Source organism: Mercenaria mercenaria, unplaced genomic scaffold (genome assembly GCF_021730395.1).
Source record: "Mercenaria mercenaria strain notata unplaced genomic scaffold, MADL_Memer_1 contig_1972, whole genome shotgun sequence".
Lineage (NCBI taxonomy): Eukaryota > Metazoa > Mollusca > Bivalvia > Venerida > Veneridae > Mercenaria > Mercenaria mercenaria.
The window spans coordinates 43,468-67,025 of NW_026459996.1; the positions used below are offsets into that span (position 1 = coordinate 43,468).

The 23,558-nt window shown below is 32.6% G+C and overlaps 1 protein-coding gene across 2 annotated transcripts; it reads right to left on the minus strand.

The window, feature by feature from the left end:
• Positions 1-586: 586 nt before the first annotated feature.
• On the minus strand, positions 587-22,761 carry LOC128552041 (uncharacterized). Of its 2 annotated transcripts, none has more exons than XM_053533039.1 (10): positions 22,624-22,761; positions 14,941-15,633; positions 13,789-13,938; positions 12,341-12,568; positions 11,511-11,624; positions 8,790-8,933; positions 7,403-7,546; positions 6,379-6,421; positions 2,836-2,881; positions 587-1,686 (listed from the first exon to the last, which is right to left on the minus strand). In XM_053533039.1, exons 2-10 carry the CDS (start codon positions 15,631-15,633, stop codon positions 1,419-1,421), a joined length of 1,830 nt encoding a protein of 609 aa, XP_053389014.1. In that variant the 5' UTR covers positions 22,624-22,761; the 3' UTR covers positions 587-1,418. The 2 variants fall into 2 exon arrangements, with proteins under 2 accessions (XP_053389014.1, XP_053389015.1); XM_053533040.1 differs by lacking the exon at positions 22,624-22,761 and adding an exon at positions 20,220-20,336.
• Between the last annotated feature and the right edge of the window lie 797 nt (positions 22,762-23,558).

Genomic DNA, 23,558 nt, shown 5'->3' on the forward strand with positions numbered 1-23,558 from the left:
AGGCTCTTTGTCATCAAAATTGAGTTGTTGTCACATAAAAGATATCAGTGTTGCACTTAATCGAACTAGTATTAAATTTTGTGTCAGCTGTGTAAGTTTGGTCAGTACCTGACAACAATTTTCACAACTGCACATTTTAATACCACCACCCTTTAACTGAACATTAACCGTAAATGTTCGAGTCTTAATCTTGACTGTCTAAAGATTTAGACCGAACCTTTCAGATATATAGTAAAAATTTCAAGGTAGTTTAACCCCTGAAAATGTAGAAAAAGTGTAAATAAATTATGTGTCGATGTTTTGTCGATGTTTGTGTCGATGTTTTTTGTCGAGCTTTTGTCGCGTAGGCGTTTTGTCGTGTCGATGTTTTGTCTGTCGATGTTTTATCGCGCTCCCAGTATAATATTGCCTACGTAACTGTATTGTCTTCTTGTATTTAGTTATAATAATCTGCGTGTTTTATATTCTGGAAACTAGTTATAATTGCTGAAAAAAAAACGAGACTGTCACACATTTTAATCATTTAATAAAATTAACTTCAAGTGCTAGAGTGCATTTAATCATGGATTAATCTCACAAAAGTACGCACCTTTAAATTTTATTTGCCCATTTATTTCGAGGGATTAAAGCTAAAATAGTCTAACTGCATATAAATGAAGAACATGGAGATCTTTTCTTTTATATCTTTGATTTACCCATGTGAGAGATCAATAAATGTATTAAATCTACAATATATTAATTACGCTGAAATGCTAAATGCCAACAAAGTATGAATTTACAGTATATTTATGGAAATTTCTTCGTCTAGAGGTCAATTTGTTCTAAACCAGTCCATCAACACGTCATGTAGGGTTGAATCAAATTCTACATTGTAATATTGTGATCTGAACAGCATAACTCCTTTAAGGCTTTATTTCATATTTAAAACAGTAAGATTTCCTGATTGGCCTGCAATTATAAGCACGTCATTCTGTCTGTCAAAGTATAATGCTGTCATATCCCCCTCTCCACCTGATTTGTTTTCTATTACTCCAAGATTCTGCCTACCTTCAGGGCAAATTTTTAGAATATTGGAAGATTTGCTGCCACAAACCAAAACATTACCTCCGCCATCTACACATACACCCGAGGCATGCCCTAGTTCTGGGTCTGAGAAGGTATTGATGTAATTTCCTGAGGTGTCAATAGTGACAAGTCCATTGTTAAAGCATGTAATGTAAATCCTACTAGAATCGTCGTTTAAGGCAATATGCCGAAACACAGTTTCGTTTAATTTATGTGTATACAAAACGTGTTGCATTATACCATCTGTGCTGTATATATAAACAGATTTATTATCCATAACATACAGCTGGTTATCATGATAGGTCAGTCCAGAACAATCGTGGTTTGTATCATGTGACCTTGTCAGCTCCATATCATCTCTTACATCCACAAACTGCATTTTTTTTTCCGAGAAGAGCTACCACACATTCATTGTTACCTACGTAACATATATCAAAAGGCCATTCACATAGATCCAGACAGCTAATTATTCGGTATTTGTCATCAAGTTTCTTTAACTTCTTCTTGGTGCGGTCTGCCAACAGAATCTCAGCCGACGATATTCGGCAGCATGTTAAGAAACTATGCCCGGTAGATTCTTCGTCCTGTCTTACATTGTAATGCTGTGCTGGTTGTAAAACACTAAAAACAATGCATTTAGAAATAAAAAAATGTGTAAAATCACCCAATATTTTCATAAAAAGGCTTAAATTTCGAGCACATAATTACTAAGAGCAAAGACATAAAGATACATTCTATCTCAAAGCCACAAGCCTACAAAACTCCATGAGTAATTTCTAAATTACATGATAAATAGATTGACAAAATAGGAAAAAATGATAATCTTTGAGCTTTTTAAAAGTTTTGCAACACCAAAATATTGTAGTTGTCCCATGAATCTCATTTAGTTTAGTTCTGCGTAAAGATGGATCACTATTTCTTAGTACATTCATTAGCTCTTACACTGTATAACTCATGAATTTGTTTGTGAATTACTTCTCAAACGTTTTTTGTTAAACTCATTGTTTAAAGATTATATCATATTATCACTTCTTTTTTGTTTTAAACATTTACTAATACGGTGATAGTAGAGGCAATTGTATAATATTCATTTTTGTTCGGAAATATAATTATATGACTGAAATAATCACATTTGCTGGGAATGTAACATTTGTTAGGATTTAATGCTAAAACATAACTTCCAAGCTCATATCAAAAGATAGAACTGTAATTTTTAGAATTAAAGAAAACAAAAAGATTTCCAAGTCCTACAAATTACCAAAGATCTTACACGTTTTAGTTACTTATCAGATACTACTCAGATATTACTAAAAAATTATCAATGCAAGGGAAGTTATGATCGAGAAGAAATTAAACAAAACGTTTTATAACTCACATAATTTTATTTTTTCACTACCCACAAATATACAAGAATTACCTGTCATTAGTGAGGCAGCCGTTACTAATTGCGATCAAATCTACGAGTTAACATGATGCTTCAATGTACCATAGTATTTAACCATTTAGGTAGCATTTGTTGTTTTAAACCAGTATCACATATCTATTTATAATCTTACGTTGCCTGTGATATTTAAACCAGTATCACATGTCCATTTATAATCAAACGTTGCCTATGATATTTAAACCAGTATCACATGTCCATTTATAATCAAACGTTGCCTATGATATTTAAACCAGTATCACATGTCCATTTATAATCAAACGTTGCCTATGATATTTAAACCAGTATCACATGTCTATTTATAATCAAACGTTGCCTGTGATATTTACCTGCTTGAACCGTCAAGGTACTGAATGGTCCATAACTGACCATTACCTGAAAATAAAATAAAACAAATTAAAAAAATAACCACAGTATGGCACTATCGTATCCATTCACTACTAGATAAAACTTAGCATTGTTTGTTGAAGCTGATAGCCATTTTTATTATATACCTGTATGAATTCTGTAAAAAATTTGCTTGTATTTCACAATTAAATATGAACAGACAGACAAAAATTCCGTATTGTACCTTTAAATTCCGTATTGTACCTTCCGTATTGTATGCTGCCGGACTATTTTCGTTAAAATGTATTACCCGACACATTTCTATAAAAAGCGCACATAAAAACTTCAGTATGTTCCATTTAATATCGATAAACATTGAAGATTTCGTTCAAGAACAAAACAAGAATCAAAATGGTAAAGGTATATAATAAAAGGGTCATTATAACAGTAGCTAGATCTGGGACTTTGTATTCGGCTCTCGTGGATTTTGCAAGGTCGGATCACACTCGGCGCTTGCGCGCATGTCAAACTAAAGTCTTCTTTCATCAAGGGACAGTACCCTGTATTTACCGTTGATAAGAAGAATTAGATATGCGAGTTTCTCCCCTTATCTACCCGTTTGGTAACATAACGTATCTTATCACCTAGCCTGAGATTCAGTCGGTGATATTTTTTGCTTTGTCATAACATACGCGCTATCTTATGTGTATGAGAAAGTTGCTGTTACTGGCCCGTTTAGTTTCTAGCAGTAGAACAGAAACACATGAAAAATCAACCGACTGGAACCCAGGCTACTTTTCACAAATAAACAGTGTTATTATCATCTATAAAAGAAAAGGAAAGACGAAATGGGAGTCCGTATAATTAATGCAAGAATTTTACAGGATAAAATATTTTCATGATCACCTCAAATAATAACCAACCTTATGAAAAGATAGCTATGATGTAATTATGATCATATGAATTGTAATGATAAAAATATCATTTCATCAGTGATATGTGATTGAAATTTTAATTAAAAACATTTTGTAAAGGTATCCGGATAAGAAAATTTTGATTCATCAAAAACTTTTAAAACTCGATTTGTAATATTTAGTGTTAAAATAACATTTTGCTTCAAGGCTTTCTTTCGATTTTATTAAATGAAAGTTCATTTTTGAGTACAGGCTATGAAATGGACTAAGGCAGTCTGGCATTGTGGAAACTTTAACTTGCAGCAATTAAAACACATGTATTTACAATATGTAACAGTACAGAAAGAAAAATATTAATAAAAACTTAAGACACCGGTCACATAATTTTAAGTACTAAAATTTTAGGTTTATCAGACCACTATCGCATTTGCTTAGTTAATCAAGTATGATATGTTGCGCAACAGAACGTCTGGTTGTATTTATCCGTATGGATAGCACACACTGCATGCAGTTGTGTGAACTTGCAATTCTGTGATCAAAAGTATTCAATAATTTCCGAAAAAGTCAACGTTTTAGGATATATTTTTAGGATAGAAATATGATGATTTAATTAAATATCCAGTTCATTTTCTTTCTTTTCATTTCATCATGAAGTTTTTCTTTTTATAGCTGACCCTTATACAGGCGCGGATACCTGCTGTGTTAACATAAGTTTTATCATATTGTCATGCTGACAGCTGCTATACTTAACACTTTGCTATTAATCAGAAACACAGTACACCCTTATATATAATTAGCAAAACAGCCAACATGCTATATGATATTTTACTTTCAGATCAAAATTACTGTAATATTAAAATCTATTTTAAATAAAAAGATATCAAGTTAAAAGATATATCATGTCAAGCCACTGTTCACATTTAAACTTAGAATAGTTTTGACAACTATTTGTTCGACTGTATGATAATTACAATTAAACACTCGAATCAATAGAATATTTTATATACTTCCAGTAGTGCTAAATTTATGTGTTAGTCCATTATGTCATATAGCAATCTGGTAATACATAAAAATACTACTTTTATTTCGCACGCACTAATTTCACTTTTGCAAAAATGCAACCGATATATTCTGTTAGTCACAGTGAAGCGTGGATTTACAATTTACAAAACTATAAACTGTAATTTGTGGCATTTTAAATCTGTTATATTCTAAAATGCAATATTTCAATGATACGTGGTTGAGACAATTTACATTTTTTTGACTGTAACAATGACACATGACTGACTTTTACCGAAATACATAGTAATTTTTGACACCATTTTCTTTTTTTAACATGAAATAAACGATATGTAACGAAAAATGGGATAAAGGCAATATTTTATCTTTTATTTTTAAAACAATCAGCCAAAAAACTTGAGCTTTACAATGGTATCCCAGCTATAATAGATCTAATATCTTTGCCTCTACTACGGTATACTTCAAGCAAGACCGAGAATCTTATCAGCTAACCGAACATAACTCGGACATTTTGGGCAGAGTGACTAAAGTGCAATTTTAGCCATTTTTGAATGCAAATGGAAGCAAGATGCTATTGAATTACTTTAAATATTTTTATATCATCATTTTCTTTGTTTGTTATACTTTCACGTAATAACAGTGATAAAAATTGTTTCTGAGGAGAAACAGTATTAAATGTTCTTTAAAGTAAGCGAAAAACGTGTTTTGCTTGCATTTTATATAGGTTATATAGGGAAATACTATGGTTGGTTTCAAATGAAATTGGAAGCAAGAAGAAATAGTGTTACATTGATAAAAAATACACCAGTGGAAAGATAAGAAAATGAATTTTATGGTAGGAACAGTGATAAATTTAAATATCAGAACAGGAAATAAGAATGGTCGAAACAAAATTTAATCCTTCTATATTTCAATGTAAATCTCAGGTCTGTCTGATATCGGAAAGTCTCTGCGGCGGCTCTTCTCGCACCCCGCTGCGGATGGCTTGATAAGACGCCTAAGAAGAAAAAAGTTGGGTATGCCTCGTGAGATCAGATCTTGCAAAATCCACTCGAGCCGAATACTGCATCCCAGATCAAGCTACTGTTATAATAACCCTATTATATCGCTATGTTAGCAGTCATAGTCACATTTCAAACATTTTACCTCTACATTATGACCACTAATCCAATAATTGAAACAGACAGTTTCGATTTTGTACCGGCAACATGGATGCGACAGATTCATTACGAATTCATAATTTGATTGCACATTTAACTGTTTTACAAAAATCTATAAATTTGACCTTTTGGCTTTTAACTTGGTGATATGGTACAATAGTTCTCCTATCATCATCAGCACAATTCAATAAAGAATAAAATCTACAAGATGTTCTTTAGAAGCATAAAACGCAACCAAGATACTTGTATCGAAATATTATCATACTAAAAATAAAAGCACACGTTACGATTCTAAGAGATACCGTTTGTTAAGTGTTTGGTGTGTTCGGGTTTAACGTCTTCCTCAACAATTGTTGAAAGACATTTTATTCAGTCTAAATACAAGTACATTTGTATCGTGTTTGATGCGTTCAAATTAAAGTTATCGTAATCATAAACTATTGTTACTTACCCTCCGTGTCATGACTGGAATCCTCACCGTTTCCGTCTTGTCCCTAAAATAAGTATTGACTTTCTTCATGTTGTCAATAATTTTTAATATACTAATATACTATCTGTATTTAATATGCGCACATCCTACAAACTATGAGAAACATTTTTTATACTTAATGACCATTTCTAGAGTTTCTTTGTATCAAAATCATTCATGACTGTTCTATTATTAATTTTGTTTATTTGTAGACCTAAACCAGTCCACCCGCTTAGCTCAGTAGGTAGAGCGTCGGTCTACGGATCGCGGGGTCGTGAATTCGATCCTCGGGCGGGGCGTATGTTCTCCGTGCCTATTTGATAAACGACATTGTGTTTGAAATCATAAGTACTCCACCTCTGATTCATGTGGGGAAGTTGGCAGTTACTTTAGTGGAACAGGTCTGTACTGGTATAGAATTTAGGAACACTGGTTTTGTTAAATGCCCGCCATTACATGACTGAAATACTGTTGAAAAATGGCGTTAAACCCAAAAAAACAAACAAACAAAGACCTAAACCAACTTATTCAAAATAAGCGATAAAAAGTGAAGGTCATCGGATATTTACTACATTTTTACATCTTTAAATGCTAAAAATATCAAAATGTCTTTTAGATGTGAAAAATTCCTTACAGTATTTTAAAGCTTTTTTTTTAATTCAGATTTTCTTTATTACAACAGTTAAATGTTTCGTAGTGAAAAAGGCGAGATGTAAATTACATCATCCCATCTTTATGATGAAAAATGCTTATATATAATTATATATATAACGTTTGCTGCTTTTTAGGAAAAAATGTCTTATAGATTTCTTTTCTTTCAAAATGATCTTTTTTTTATATATTTACTTGATTCTATATACACTGACAAGTGGGAACATTTAGTTTTCTACATCTCTCTCCTTAAAAATATAGTCTATATCCAACATTGAATTAGAGCAGATCCTTCTTGGATAAATTAAGTTCGTACCTTTACAGTAGAAGATTAAGGTTTATTATCAGATCTCACCTGTAGACCTTCAGTTTCATCGCAGCTATTTTGTTTATCTTCTGTTGATTTCTGATTAGTCTGTTCGAGTGCATGAACCTCATTTACATTTTCTTTAATGTTTTCATTAATATCAGATGCATCTGCAGTGACTTGATCTATTACCTATATACAAGTAAACGGTACATCATTGTAAAGATTTCAACATACAAGATACATGATGTTGTCGTTTTGTATTTTTAAAATATCTTCACTAACGTTGATTTATGTAAAAATATTTGTCTATCTTAAAACAACTCGAAACGTTATATAATGTCGAAATTGTTATCTTTTTGAATTTCCGGTGTCAAAAAGTGCTGTAATCTGCATAAATTATCTTATGTGGGTTTTACGGCTCACCAAAACAGTATTGGTTATATGGCGCCAAACAGGACTACAAATTTTGGTTCCACATCTCATTTACTTCGAAATAAAAACGGGCGGTATGGAATCAAAATTTGCATACCTGCTGGAATCACAGAGTTACAGCAAAACCAAGTGTTAAGACTCTTACGATCATGCAAGGGTAAGGCAGTGGTTCCAATTCTTTTCATACATAGATCGTCCCAGAACCACATGGGGCGAAAATATCTTAAGAAAATGATTTTTGACAATGAATTTTAATCAAGCCTAGACATTATGAAAATTAAAAAAGTTCCTATAAGTATTTATGCAAGCGTTTGAGAGAAGGGTTAATTGTCTGAAGAATTTAACGGTGTTAAATCCAACAATGAACTACAATAAACCTTGATTGTCTTCATTCTAGCATGCTAATTAAAACATGAAGATAAATGTTATGTTACGACGCATGACTTCTTTCATTATTTAACTGACAAAACAAATCAAGCATTGCTAGAATGTACCATTATCTGTCAGTGCAGCGGAATTTTAACGAGATAAAATGATAACTATAAATAATTGTATAAAGAAAACTTCAAAGAGTTCTGGGATACATTTACAAATATAAATCAGTTGTTTTGGGACTTAAAAAAGAAGACGAAATAAGGAAATTCATTTCACTTTCGAAATTTTAAGTTTAAACATTACCAGTATGATAGTTTGTTTGTATTTATTTTGAAGACAAATGATGTGTATCAATGAATTCAATGCTGCTAAAAACTCTGATATTACATTTTCTCTTATACTAGACAAAGTATTATAAATAATCAAACAAAACTTATTGCTTACCTATTACTGGACAAAAATGCGTAATAAAAGGCTATAAATCTTTGCCGCACAATTACGCAAACAATTATGAAACATATAAGTTTAATAAACAGAAAGTGATCTCCATAAGACAGGAATTATACTTGCATAAAACAAATGACATTACCTGTAATCAACACCAACCCATCTTATGACAACTTACTGGAATTAACTGCTCCGTTATTATTCTATATAGTTTCGGGTCTGATTCAGCAGTTGTCAGAATATTCACCATCTTTGCAACATGTTCCTTTGCTTGTTCATCCTTAGTTGCAGAAAATTGTGAACTCTCGCTCTGCCCAGTCGTCTAATTCACCGGAAGCATTAAATGTTCAAAAATACATTTTCATTATCTTCATACTAAAATGGTTGAGAGCAAAAATTTCCACCTCTGTTTCAGGGAAGTTGGGAGTTACTTGCGGAGAGAAGACTCCGTTTGATTGTGTCTATTTATGTGAGATAATAAAATGTCAACACTGCTCATGTTGCCATCCTACCTGCATAAGCGGAACCGAATTACCACAATTTGTCAACAAAATTAAAAAGTTTGTATAATTGGAAGACTCATATAAACATAATATATATTAGTAGATCATAAGAACTGCATATTTCATAAAAAGTAAAAATTCGAACTTCTCTTTAAGACATCTTGAAGAATTTTAAGTCATATCTCGTAACAAGAAAATGCCAATAAATTGTTCATCAAAGTAGGATTTGTTAAGTGACTCGAATAAGTAAAAATAAAATAACTGGTACAAAGTCTGGCTTTCTCTTTAAGACATTTTCGGGATCCCTAAACAAGAAAGTAACAAATATTAATATTAAACAGGATTTCCCAATGAATAAATCTTAAAGATTTGGTAGGTACGCCTTTGTTTTAATGCAGCCACAAATTAAAAACTGTTTCCACGATATTAAAGCTTAAAACAGCATACAAAACTCACAAACTCACAACAAGAGGGCCATGATGGCCCTATATCGCGCACCTGTTAACATTGCACTTAAGGACAAGAAGGTCAAAAAATCTAATCAAGATCAATCAAAAGAATTATGAGAAAATGTAGTTGAAAACTTCTTAAAGTTACTTCAAATAAATTTATTTTCAAATCAGGCCAGTAGTTTCATGCCCGAAGGATTACATCAGAGGAGGATAGGAGCAAAATTTTGACTGATAAAGCCCAAAGGACAGGAACAATAAAGGGAAGAAATTAAAAATAAATCTAAGTCCTCAGAAAAAATATCTAAGTCCAAAGGACAGGAACAACAAAGGGAAGAAATTTAACCAAGAAGAAGAAGAAAAAAAAAGACAAGGTACAGATATGTCAAAATACACCTAAAAATTGGAGGTACCATCCATGTTGTACCACAGAAAAATGGTCTCGGATTTTCCCTACGGCCAATAATAAAAAAGTTACTAAATAAGCTATATACAGTAACATAAAACGGAAGTAATTAAAAATAATTATTGTAAGTGAACAAAAGAATTTGCCAAACAGAAACAAGAGCTCTGCAATGCAACGCAAATGCAAAGCAATATACACACAAAACAAAGCCATTTGACCTTTGACCCCTAAGTGTAACTTTGACCTTGAAGTGAGCCATCCGAAACATGCGCTCTGCACGTCGTTTTGATGAGGTGAACATTTGTGTCAGGTTTCTTTGAAATCCTTTAAGGGGTTCAAGAGTTACAGAGCGGAGGGGAAATTGCTAGCCAACAGACAGACAGACAGACGGGCACTGAGGTCATAACATAATACATCCCTTCTGGCGTATAAAAAGGAATCAAGATCATATGGTGATATTTGCATGTTTGGTTAAAATCAAATCATAAATGAAGCTGCTATTGTGCAGACAAAGTAAAATTATAGTTAATTTATCTCCTTAAAAATATAGACTATATCCAACATTGAACTAGAGCAGATCCTTCTTGGATAAATTAAGTTCGTACCTTACTCTGGAACTCTGGAACCCATTATGGGATCTGGCCGGTTCAAAAAAGGAAACAAGACCTTATGGTGACACAAGTTTTGTGCAAGTTTGGTTAAATTCAAATCACAAATTAAGCTGCTATTGTGAAAAGAAGGTCAAAATAGCCAATTCTGGCCCTATCAGGGGCTATAAATCTTGAACCCATAATGGAATCTGGCCAGTTCAAGAAAAGAACCGAGATCTTATGGTGACACAAGTTGTGTGCAAGTTTGGTCAAAAAAAAATCATAAATGAAGCTGCTATTGTGCAGACAAGGTCGAACTAGCTAATTCTGGTCCTATCAGGGCCAAAACGCTGGAACCCATAACGGAATCTGGCCACTTCGAGAGAGGATCCAAGATCTTATGGTAATACAAGTTGTGTGCAAATTTGGTTAAAATAAAATCATAAATAAAGCTGCTATTTTGTAGACAAGGTCAAAATAGCTAATTTTGACCCTTTCAGGTGCCATAACTTTGGAATCCATTATGGGATCTGGCCAGTTCAAGAAAGGAACAAAGATCTTATAGTGATACAAGTTGTGTGTAAAAAGTTTGGTAAAAATAAAATCATAAATGAAACCACTATCGTGCAGACAAACAATTGTTGATGCACCAAAACAGCAAATTCTGGCCCTTTAACTCTAGAACCCATAATGGGATCTTGCCAGTTTTCGAAAGGAACCGAGATATCATGCCAATACAAGTTTTGTACACGTTTGATCAAAATTGCTTAAAAAATGTGGTCTCTATCGTGTTCACAAGAAATTGAATTGTGAATAAATGTGTAGTGTCATTGAAAGAGTTTCAAGCAAGGGCAGTAGAAATGTAAAATTATGAATAAACGGCATAATGCTACAAAACATATTAAATTACAAAAGACGTTTTCACTGAAACTGTATCAATCAAATATTTACCGTTCTCTTGTGATGTTTAAGCGTTTCGTTTTCTTTTTCCACTTTCTTCAGTTTTTGTTGAATTTCATCAATTTTCCCATGTTCATGCTTGTAATCCTCTCTCGATTTCATTCCCTTAATTTTTTAAAATTAATTGAAAAAGAAAAATCACAGTTTGAAGTATTTAAAAATCAATATTGACCAACTTTCCCATCATGCTACATGAAAATTACCAATGTTTTTTATTTCAACACTTAATTTTCATTAAGAAAAAGGACGCTACAAGCTTATGTAATGAAGAATCAACTTGACATAATCTATAACTGTTTTGTATACAGCACACCCTTTTGTTACAGACATACATTAACCTTTCTACTACCTGATAACACATTGGTGGCTGGTATCCTTTAACACATTGATGCCTGAATAATATGTGTTTGCAATATACTAATGACGTGAAACATAATAACAGACAATGCATGGCCAATTACCGTTTTATTCTTTTAGCTGAATTGCGATGGATAATATGATTATGTGTACTTTATTGATAGTTTGGGTAACTGGATCACAGTATCACCTTATAGTCGAACACCTTTCGCTTTATACAATTCTGGACAAACCAGAAACATCCTTTACAAATAGCATATGACTGTTTAGGTATACATAGCGGTAGAGTTTATAAATGTCAATGTAGAAGTAATATAAAACAAGGACATTAGGGCAATGTTGATTTGTACGACTGGCACTCTCAGAAGTTGTTTTCTGCTATTTAAATATACAAATTAGGTATTGGAGCGCACTGTGATTGTAAGAGGTATGTCAATAAAGCTATTTAAATGTATACAACTTACGTCATAAATAGGTACTGCAGATTGAGGATCGCTAATTCTGTCAAGATCTTTAGCTGTATCCTCCAATAAACCTTCAGTATCATCGCTTTTAAACCCTACTGTTGTGTCGATTTTTGTATCTACCTCGAGAGCAGATTTCTTCATTTCCAGTGCTTGCCTCGCTTGCCTCGCTAACTCACTGATATTATCATTCTTCACAGACAAGGACATAACTGTTTCCTGTAGCATCTGGCATTACAACAACAAAACATAAATACAATTCTATTGAGAAATAAATGAATTGTAAAGAACTTTACCAACGTTTACATGTTTGTTGACATATAATATTTCTGATAATATTTCCTGCATAATTATGCATTTTATAATGTTTTTATACTAAGTATACTGTTTTATCAAGTCTATCGTATGAAGACAAACACTATTAGGCTTGCCATAACTTGTAACGCTGTAAATGCCTCAAAACTGGACAATATTGGGCAATACATCGGTTGGTATCAAAAACGATCGATAAGAAAGTGTCATTTTCATTATTTAGATGTGAAAATCGTGTACATAATCAGGAAATTATTATCTAAGTTACTGGCAGAGCCACCAAATATTGAAGTTAGTAAAAATCAAATATATTTAAACAAAGATGCAGTGTTTCATGGATAGTTCTTGTAAAGCAATGTTTTCTGCAGGTATAGGCTATATGAAAAATGCACTATTACTACTTGCTTTTAAAACATCATCACGTGTCTCCCATGTTATATACGCTTAATATTAAAAGGAATGACAATGATCTTCTTTTACACATTTTTGCTACAATAAATATATTGCATTTTGTTTACCTTTAGAATATCAACAGATTTCCAGTTATATGTTGGATAACTTGCTCAAACGAGCTGTGCACCAATCAATCCCCAGGAATTCTGAAGATGTTATATATATATACGAAGACATATATATGCATTAACCCTACTGCATTACAACCAAAAAACTTTTATTTTTACAGACATCATTTCTGGGCTTATGGTCACTGAATTAAGTAGGCTAATATAAGTTAAACATTTAGAATCCAATGGCAAATTATGTCTACTTGAAACACTTCAAATGAAAGCTAGAAATTTTGAATTAAGACCGTCTAATTGGTGTCTTAAAACGGTTCAATTTCAATTGTTCATGATGACATAATAGAACGTTATGTTACATATATGTAACAATTGCAAATGTAGCGATCTAGAATATATTTTCCATACTTTTACTTCTTTTCCCTGAAAGTAGTGGAAACAGGTAGCTTTACTCAGAACTTCATGAGGATAACAATGTCACTCTTAGCAAGCAAAATGTCGACCACTTAAAATTCTGTCTAATAGTTTTCTTTGGTATGTGGTCAATGCATTTACAAAATCAGATGAACATAAAAAATTTTGTTTGTCTTTAGAAAAAAAAGAAACATATTTACAAACCTTTTCTATGTCTTGAATAGCTTCTTTACATTTTGTTACATCTTCAAACTTCTTCAGAAGTTCAATCATAGAATTGAGATGAGTCTTAGCCTCCTGTTGCCTCAGTCGATTACTTGGTGAATGATGAAGTTTGTCTCTACAAAGAATTACCTGAAACAGTACATTTAAAGTAGTACTATTTTACAAAACTTTTACACTGACTACATATATAATGAAGGCTCTGATAAAGGCTCAACCCAGCTAGCTTAATTACGAAAGGTCGGTGCTTCTACCCAGGTACCCGCCCGTGATAAAATAATGCATGGAGGGGTACCTGGGGTCCTTTTTTCACTAACAAAGCTAGAAAGCCGAAATATGACCTATAATTGTGTCGATGCGACGTAATCCCTCCAAAAAAACTTATAAAGGCTTTCTAATTTATTCTTTACAAAAAATAGAGTACTACTAGCGTACTTGTAAGCTAGGCATGACAAAGATGAACAGGATGTTTCAGCAGACAGCCGATGAAGTTTGCCGTAAAATATGATTAGTTATAGCACATTCTGAACGGGGTATCAATTTTAGAGTGTGTAATGTTCGCTGGGTGTGTCTCTGTGTGTGTGGGTGGGGTGTGTGTGTTTGAGAAAGCTGATTAACGACAGACAGCCAAAAATTGAATTTGGTCGCAAAGTATATGACAAATAACAGGAAAATATTTCAAGGAAAACAAGTTACAGTAACAGTAACTTAAACAATGCGGAGAAGGGTTGGGGGATGTTTGAGGAAAGGAAATATATACGACGCGTAAGATTAAAAATATAAAAAACACGTAAAATCATTTTATCTTTTAATTTGGTCCTTAGAGGGTGACAGGAGACTTTTTAAATGGGCTACGAGTATACTCCTCTATGCTGTTACATGTAAGGTTATGTATTAACAGTTTGAAAACTGTTATTGAAATATTGTTCCAACCAAGAGATTTTAATATCAAGAAAAAAATTACTGAAGGTGATATCGTTAAAGCCTTGTCAAGAAAATAAATTCTTTATCTCCCAGAACTTTCAACTGTTAGCCATTTGTTTAGGTTTATTTGAATACAGCACTCACAAAGGGTCCAACAAATGTTATATACAATTCGTATGCAAAAATTGGTATCATAAAAATCTTACTCACAGTATCGTATATGTAGTTCTCGTTTTCAATTTCAAACAGCTTGCAGTTTTTCATCATCTTGAAGAACATCGAAGGATCCGTGTCTTGTGGCCCAGTATTGGCGATATTAGTTTTAGCTTTTCCGTGCTGCATAAACATGTTTGCTATGCACCAAATATGTTTCTGTTTGCAGTTATCAAAAATGTCCTTGTACCTTACCTTTCGATGAGTTTTTGGAATGATTTTGGAAACTACCCATTCATAGACAAGTGTCCATGCAGAGCTGGTTTCAACCCTTGGAATGTTCTCTGTCTCATCTTCTTCCTCTAACTGACCGTCGACAGTTGACAGATTTTCGCAGATATAGCTATTCCAAATAATATTGAAACCTGGGTTTTGCTGTAGGTCAAGTATTTTCTCTAGAATTGTTTTACAGATTGCGTGTTCACAAACACAGTCCCATTTTCTTTTATCAGCACCCTTTTCTTTCTTATTGTTGTTATTGTTACATTTTATCACTTTTATCTTATCGCTCGCAACACACTTAAGGAAACTGGGAATATGATCTCTTTCGCTCTTATCCCAGGACATTAATCGTTCCTTCCATGTTTCCAAAACATGATCATGCAGAGCCGTTTTCGTTATGTTCAGAGAATTAACGCCCTGGAGCCAGTTTGAGAATTTCTTACGATTTGTCTCACGATCTGTTGTCATCTGTGTAAGTAAGGAGTATATTTAGAATTAATATATGTCTGATTTAATGTAGCAGATAATGCAATAATACATTATCAGAAATAGCACTAAAGGTTAAATTTTAAATGCAATAAATATCTTAAGGTAGTGGACCCGTAACGATAGTCGGCAAATCACGTATTTTCCGTATGCGATTTCGGTATTCTCCGGTTTTATTAAAGGCCATATGCGCGTCGAGCTACATTTGAACAAAGAGTGTCGAATAGCCTAGCGAGAAAACCTAATTTCATAGAATTCGTCGAGTGTCATTACTGATCCACTACCTTAATATGATAACGTATTTTAACTTAACACGAGCTCAATTGTAACCACTTTTTGAAGTACAGTTACAATAGTTAGATATTGCAAAAATAGAGAAAATGATAAATAAGTAATGCAATATAATGTGATGTACTGAAACATAAAACACCATCAAAACGTATAAAATTATCTAAATATATTACGTAACAATAACATAGTCAATTATAGATATCTGTATATCTGGATCTAGATTTTCTAGAATGTGTACGCAAATAATCTTGAGGGATTGGGGGTACGGCAGGGGGTGTACAATGACTTATCCCTCGGGAATTGTTTGTATCTAGAAGATCTGTGGGGCAATCTGGAGGCATTTCCACAATGAAACTGAACTGCATGTAATTTGAAATTTCAAATATTCATGAATTATTTCCAATAATTACCAAAAGTAATTTTTTTAGAAAAGAATACTGTGTCAACCACACGACTAACACGCGGTACTTCTTAATATTTACGTTGATATCCAATAATAAAATGATATAATCACGTATATTTAGACATAATAACTGAAAATGGCATTCAGCAAATTTACAATATTTACATTTTCCTCTCGTGTTCTATTTTCAATATAACGTACATTTTGCATGAAATAAAATGTTTGTTTGAAAGATTGTAAGTTGACAGGAGCCTGAAATTCCATCCATAAGCCACCACAAGTCTATGTACATAAAAGACTCCTTCTCTGTAAAACACTTTTATATAGAGGGGGTCCTTTTGTTATATATTGTCTAGTAGTGGCTTATGGATAGAACTTCAGACTCCTGTGGTAAGATGATTAAATTTGTACACTACATAGCAGCATGTATTGCTATTGAAACGGACATTTCAGACGTGTCCAAGTCACGTCCACTTAGTTACAGATACTATTTCGTCTGTTTATTCATGTATTAAATAAAAATTTAAACTACGTTTCAGGTTTAAGGTTTAGAATTAGGCTTTGAGAAACAAAAATCAAACAACACCAAATCATTGAAAGAAATAGTTGTTTAACATGATAATTGCGCAACATGTAAAACAGGTATATTACCTTACGAAACAAGTGTCAGTATACTGATATAAACATTGAATTCCGGAAAAGACTGCCTAAGGGGCCCACTCCGGACAGTCAAACCTTAAAAACTCACCATTTCAAAGACTGTTACACTGTCGTTTTGAGCATTGCATAGGCGTGCGAGAAGTGAAATTCAGATAACAAAGTGGAACACATTTCAGCAATTGTTTATCTTATTTCTTTACAAATGGCATCATTTTCAAAGGGAGAAAATTTTTTTCTCGACTGATACTTAAAATATTCGGAAAAGTTTCTCCCTTTGAAAATAAATGCCATTTGTATTAAAATATTCGAAAGTGTTCCTTTGAAAAATAAATGCCATTGTAAAGAAATATAAGATAAACAATTGCTGAAAACGTGTTCCACCCGTTATGTGAAGTTTCACTACTCGCACGCTATTGCAAATGCATCAAAACGAAACTGTGTAACAGTTCTTTGTAAATGGTGAGTTTAAAGGCGTTTGAGCGAGTGGGCCTTGGTCTTTCCGATCAGTTATCATACTGGCACTGTCAAAGTATAACATTTACATGTGTTCAATTTATGTCAAACACTCTTTCTAATTGTGTGTTTTGATGATAATATCTTGACAATTTCATACATGAAATGGTCGTTGTCTTACCAAAGAAAGACCTAATAAAATTACTTCAAAGCACAACATAACATACACGGTGTATACAATTACGCAGTGAAACGATAACCGTTAATTTGAAATATTAAAATAATCATCGCTTTGATCATAAAGATATGATTTCACACTATTCACTGCGTTCATCATATGTTGTCCATAACATTTACTTCAGGCATTTATTCATCTAACATATGTTTATTAGTATCAAAATCAATAACGACTGTTACCTGTTCGTTGATGATTTGCATAGTGCGAGAGTGAATCAGATAAAGTGACAGTTTTCAGAATTATCTTTTCTTACAAATGGCTTCATTTTCAAGGAGAATCTTTTCTGATGATTTAAATATTCGAAGTTATTCTTTGAAAAAAATGCCATTGTACTTAAAATATTCGAAAAATTGGAAAATTTCTCCCTTTGAAAAAAATGCCTTTGTAATTAAAATAAAGGATAAACAATTGCTGCAACTTGATTCCACCCAGTTGTAAGAATAAGAATGAAAATGGTCACGAAGTTGTCACTACTCGCACGCTATTGCAAATGCATCAAAACACATGTGTAACAGTTCTTTGTAAATGGTGAGTTTTTAAAGGCGTTTGACTGTCGGGAAGTTGGGCCCCTTTAGGCAGTCCTTTTCCGGAATTCAATGTTTATATCAGTATACTGGCACTTGTTTCGAAAAGTAATATACATGTTTTACATGCTGTTCAATTTTCATGTCAAACAACTCTTTCTTTCTATGATTTGGTGTTGTTTGATTTTTGTCAATTTTGATAAATAGATCTTTTGAACAAATTTCCTATAGCATGAAAATTGGTCAGGATATGTACTTAGCCATAAGAAAACAGTACGCTTAATAAAATATAGACGTATCAAACATGCACAAACATACTAACATACACGGGATGTTATCACATATTTATACTGCATAGTGAATGCAACGAGATAAGCCGTTAATTTGAAATTTATTGAAGTAATACAATACCTGATCGCATTTTGAATCATGAAAGATTAATGATTTCACACTTGAATCTCACTGCGTTTCATCAATCATGTTTAGGTCCTATATACCATTTTCTACTTTGTCAGGCATATATATTTCTATCTTAAACATTGATGTTTTAACTGATTAGTTATCAAGATCAAATGCAAATAAAACGACTGTTACACATGTTCGTTTTGATGCATTTGCAATAGCGTGCGAGAAGTGAAAATTCAGATAACAAAGTGGAACACAGTTTTCAGCAATTGTTTATCTTTATTTCTTTACAAATGGCATTCATTTTCAAAGGGAGAAAATCTTTTTTCTCGACTGATACTTAAAATATTCGGAAAAGTTATCTCCCTTTGAAAATAAATGCCATTTGTACTTAAAATATTCGGAAAAGTTGTCTCCCTTTGAAAATAAATGCCATTTGTAAAGAAATAAAGATAAACAATTGCTGAAAACTGTGTTCCACCCCGTTATGTGAAGTTTCACTACTCGCACGCTATTGCAAATGCATCAAAACGAACATGTGTAACAGTTCTTTGTAAATGGTGAGTTTTTAAAGGCGTTTGACTGTCGGGAAGTTGGGCCCCTTTAGGCAGTCCTTTTCCGGAATTCAATGTTTATATCAGTATACTGGCACTTGTTTCGAAAAGTAATATACATGTTTTACATGCTGTTCAATTTTCATGTCAAACAACTCTTTCTTTCTATGATTTGGTGTTGTTTGATTTTTGTTTCTGAAAGCCTAATTCTAAGCTTTAAACAGAAGTATATATATTTGTTATATATATATATATATATATATATATATATATATATATATATATATATATATATATATATATATATATATATATATATATATATATATAACACGAACAAAAAAGAACCCGAAACGGGAACAAAATATCGTAAAATTATAAAATAACTTCACACGCTCGCTTAGTTTTTCTTAAATTTTAATATAAAAGTCACAAACTAGTTTCACCGTGAATGGCTCATCAGTGTGTCTAAATATATAACAATAAGAGAAAGGGAATTAATTCAATAGTTTTGACGTTGACGTCAAGGACACAAGGGACGTAATTTCGACGTCAAACAGGGGAGTTAATGACGTTATAATGTTATTTATCAATCCGTATCATGTGAAATGTTCCGCATGTTTAATTTCGGTTAAAAACAGTCAGTAAAGTATTTTTCTTTTGTTAATCTAGCTGATAAACTGTAAGTTTTCATTTTATAAAATGGGAATATAGTAAATTTTGGCTCTGTTGTACTATTCAACCAAATACGGTCAGTACCAAAACGGAATAAATTGGCAATGTAAATCTTGCGATAGACAAGAAGACAATCAGTACCGAAAAGGTATAAATTTCCAATGTAAACACAGAATGTCCCTGTTTTGCATTTTAGATCTTTTCTACGACTGCGTAATTTGTTTACCAATAGCTACGTCCCTGTGTTGACAATTATATTGTGTTAATAGCGCAGCGTGTTAGACAGCTTAAACTTAACGTGTTTATGATTTCAGTTTATGAACTATATAATACTCAAGAATTTTATGAATTTTTAAAATCAATACCTTTCTCCAATCAAATATCCTTGATATTTCTTCGGGACTATTAATTATAATAATGCTTTAACACGACCTTGAGTATGCCATATAACTATTGTGACCGAGTTTAATAGTAAAGCACATATATAACTAACGGTACAATGCAGTTTACCCCGTGTAAAGCGTTACGCTTCTCGATTTTGATTGTAAAATATAGTAAAAAATATAAACTAGTAATTAAATTTCAAAGCATTCTTCATAAATATAGAATTAATTTCCTGATACCTATTTTTTTTCTCTTATATGCTTTTAAATCAAGAAGTAAGATATAACTGAATTAAAAATATTTGATAGTGTTTGTTAGAAAATTTGACCACAAGATCTGGCATCATGATTGAACGTAATTTTTCAAACAAAGCCAAATTATTACCGGTATCATGGTCGCTAGGGATAATATTTATATACACCTCTAAAACGAAATAGCACCATAACTTTATTGTACTTCATATGTATCATTTGGGAAACTAGTACTATTTATAGCAAAGGAGAATAAGACAAGGTCATTGCAGGTCCATGCAATCTTCGCGCCTTTGTTCAGCGGCAGTTGCCACTTGAAAAGTTTTGCTTGTGTCTGGTGCTGTTTCTTTGAAAAGCAAAGGGGTGGGTGGGGGTGAGGGGTTGTTGGGGGATTCTTGTAGGGTGCTGATTGTGGCTCTCGATTAGTGTTTCTGCCACTGACCTTTCTTTTTCATGTGTGTTTGTGCCTGCTTCTTGCTTCTGTGTTGTTTATGTTGTTGTTGCTGCGTTCATTTGTATTTGTGTCACGTGGCAGTGTTTCCACGTGGAGTGCCGTATGGATAACTATTTTTCGAATGTCTTTTCCTGTTGGATTTTAGTCCTCTTCTCCAAGACACCACTAGGAAATAGTATGTAAGTATGCTCGAGATGCTATAACTTAAATACCGGAAGTTGTCATGTATTATTGCAGAGAGGGTTTGTTGCCCAAAACTACGGCACGATATGGCATATTTCCACACCATACATGTCAAAGAGATAATCACAAACCAATCTGTGTGCAAATATGTACGATTTAAGAACTGGTGCTCTGACGTCACAAGACATGTTGTTATTAAAAGGAACAAAATGAACATTTACACAAATAAATAACATAGAAAAAATATTTAATGTTGGTTATTTTGGTGAACTCGTAATTACAATAATTTTATCAGATCATAGTGAAAGTAAGTACAAATTTTGTTAACATTATAAATATTAACGTTCATAATCATTTCACAATGTCGTATTGTTTTCTTTTGTGATAGAAATGCACCTGGGACTATACAGATCTATTTATTCCTGCATAAACTTGAAGATGATTTATATATATACTTACAAAACCATCTGTAAATCGGACAGTACTACATTAAAATGTTTCAGATGTCAGGTATGTTTTATCAATGTCATGTGCATTTGTATTACTAAGGCATGAAAAGTTTTTATCAATAATCAAAATATTACTCTAACATTACACTCCAGTCTTACAAAACATGTTGTAAACAAGTGCAATTGCGTATTCATGAATAAATTAAATTATAAGATACAATTCAGTTAAGATTTGCACTCTGTAACTGAGCTTGTGATATGTTTCATTGATTTTTTTATGATAACGTAGTGAAGATATACCCATTGGTATATATCTGTCTATAGTAAATAGTTGGAGAACTGATTTATTAGATTATCTGCAATTGATTTGTACTTTCTGGTAGTATAATGATTAATATAAAAAAATTATAAAAAAAGTATTGAATCGACTTCCGAGATTTCGAATACTCAACCGTGCTTCTTACTTTTTATTTGTTTAATGTGTGTAATGAATATCTAAAAAGTGTTTGTTCTATATTTGTCAATTCTAGACATATTATCGACGTCAATGCATTAAAAAGGATAGAAAAATAATATGAGCCGCACCATGACAAAACCAACATAGTACATTTGCGACCAGTATAGATCCATACCAGCCTGCTCATCCGCGCAGTCTGGTCAGGATCAATACTGTTTGCTTTCAAAGCCTATTGCAATTAGAGAAAGCGTTAGCGAACAGCATGGATCCTGACCAGACTGCGCGGATGCGCTGGTCGCAATGCACTACGTTGGTTTTTCTCATAGTGCGGCTCGAAAAAGAAGAAAAATAAAGAAAAAAGATTAAAAAAGACAAAAAAAGACGTTAAACCCGAACACACACACACACACACGCACGCACGCACACACGCACACACATGGTGCGGCTCATATCTTTAATCTAAATATATGCTCTGATCCATTTACGGCCTTTCGAATAATGTAGAAATTGTCCTATACAGTCCTTACTAGTATTCGTTTCAACATTAAAATACTGTACCTACATTGTTTTGAATTAGATAAAGTAACGTACCTTTTTTCCGCGGCTGATCACTCATAGAATTAAATTATATTCCTGATCATTTAGAAATGATAAAAGATATGAGTACAACATCGACGTGTATAAACTATGACATTCAATTTTAAATTGTATACAATATTCACGACTGGTTTCTTTCAAGCTAAATGTGTAAAAGGACGTGCAGATAAAATAGTTATGCACAAATGATAAACGCAAGTCATTATTTAATCACGATATAGATATTGCGGCTTTATAAGATATAAATTAAATCTGTAAGAGAGATGATTGTAGCGTGTAGTCAAATTTATGCAGATTGCAAACTTGCTTTCATGCCATTACATCTGTAAAGAATATTTGCTGTTTAAAAAAGCTTATTCATTGTGAAATTTTGGTTGACTTTATATTATAGTACATAAAACAATATGGCTGAAAATCCTTCAATCAAGATAGTCACCTCTAGAAAACTGATTTAAAACTTTTGATTATAATTTTGTATGTAGACTATCGTTCATGACTTTATATATCAGTATAATAGTAAAAATTAGCTAATACTGCCATGTGTAATATTTTGTCAATTTTGATAAATAGATCTTTTGAACAAATTTCCTATAGCATGAAAATTGGTCAGGATATGTACTTAGCCATAAGAAAACAGTACGCTTAATAAAATATAGACGTATCAAACATGCACAAACATACTAACATACACGGGATGTTATCACATATTTATACTGCATAGTGAATGCAACGAGATAAGCCGTTAATTTGAAATTTATTGAAGTAATACAATACCTGATCGCATTTTGAATCATGAAAGATTAATGATTTCACACTTGAATCTCACTGCGTTTCATCAATCATGTTTAGGTCCTATATACCATTTTCTACTTTGTCAGGCATATATATTTCTATCTTAAACATTGATGTTTTAACTGATTAGTTATCAA

What these genes read in the sequence shown, in the direction of transcription:
- LOC128552041 (XM_053533039.1), bottom strand. Translation starts at nt 15,633, where the DNA reads ATGACAACAGATCGTGAGACAAATCGTAAGAAATTCTCAAACTGGCTC. An exon ending in CTATTCAAGACATAGAAAAG is followed by an intron (nt 12,569 to 13,788) that starts GTTTGTAAATAT and finishes TTGTAATGCCAG; the next exon opens with ATGCTACAGGAAACAGTTAT. An exon ending in TTAAACATCACAAGAGAACG is followed by an intron (nt 8,934 to 11,510) that starts GTAAATATTTGA and finishes CCGGTGAATTAG; the next exon opens with ACGACTGGGCAGAGCGAGAG.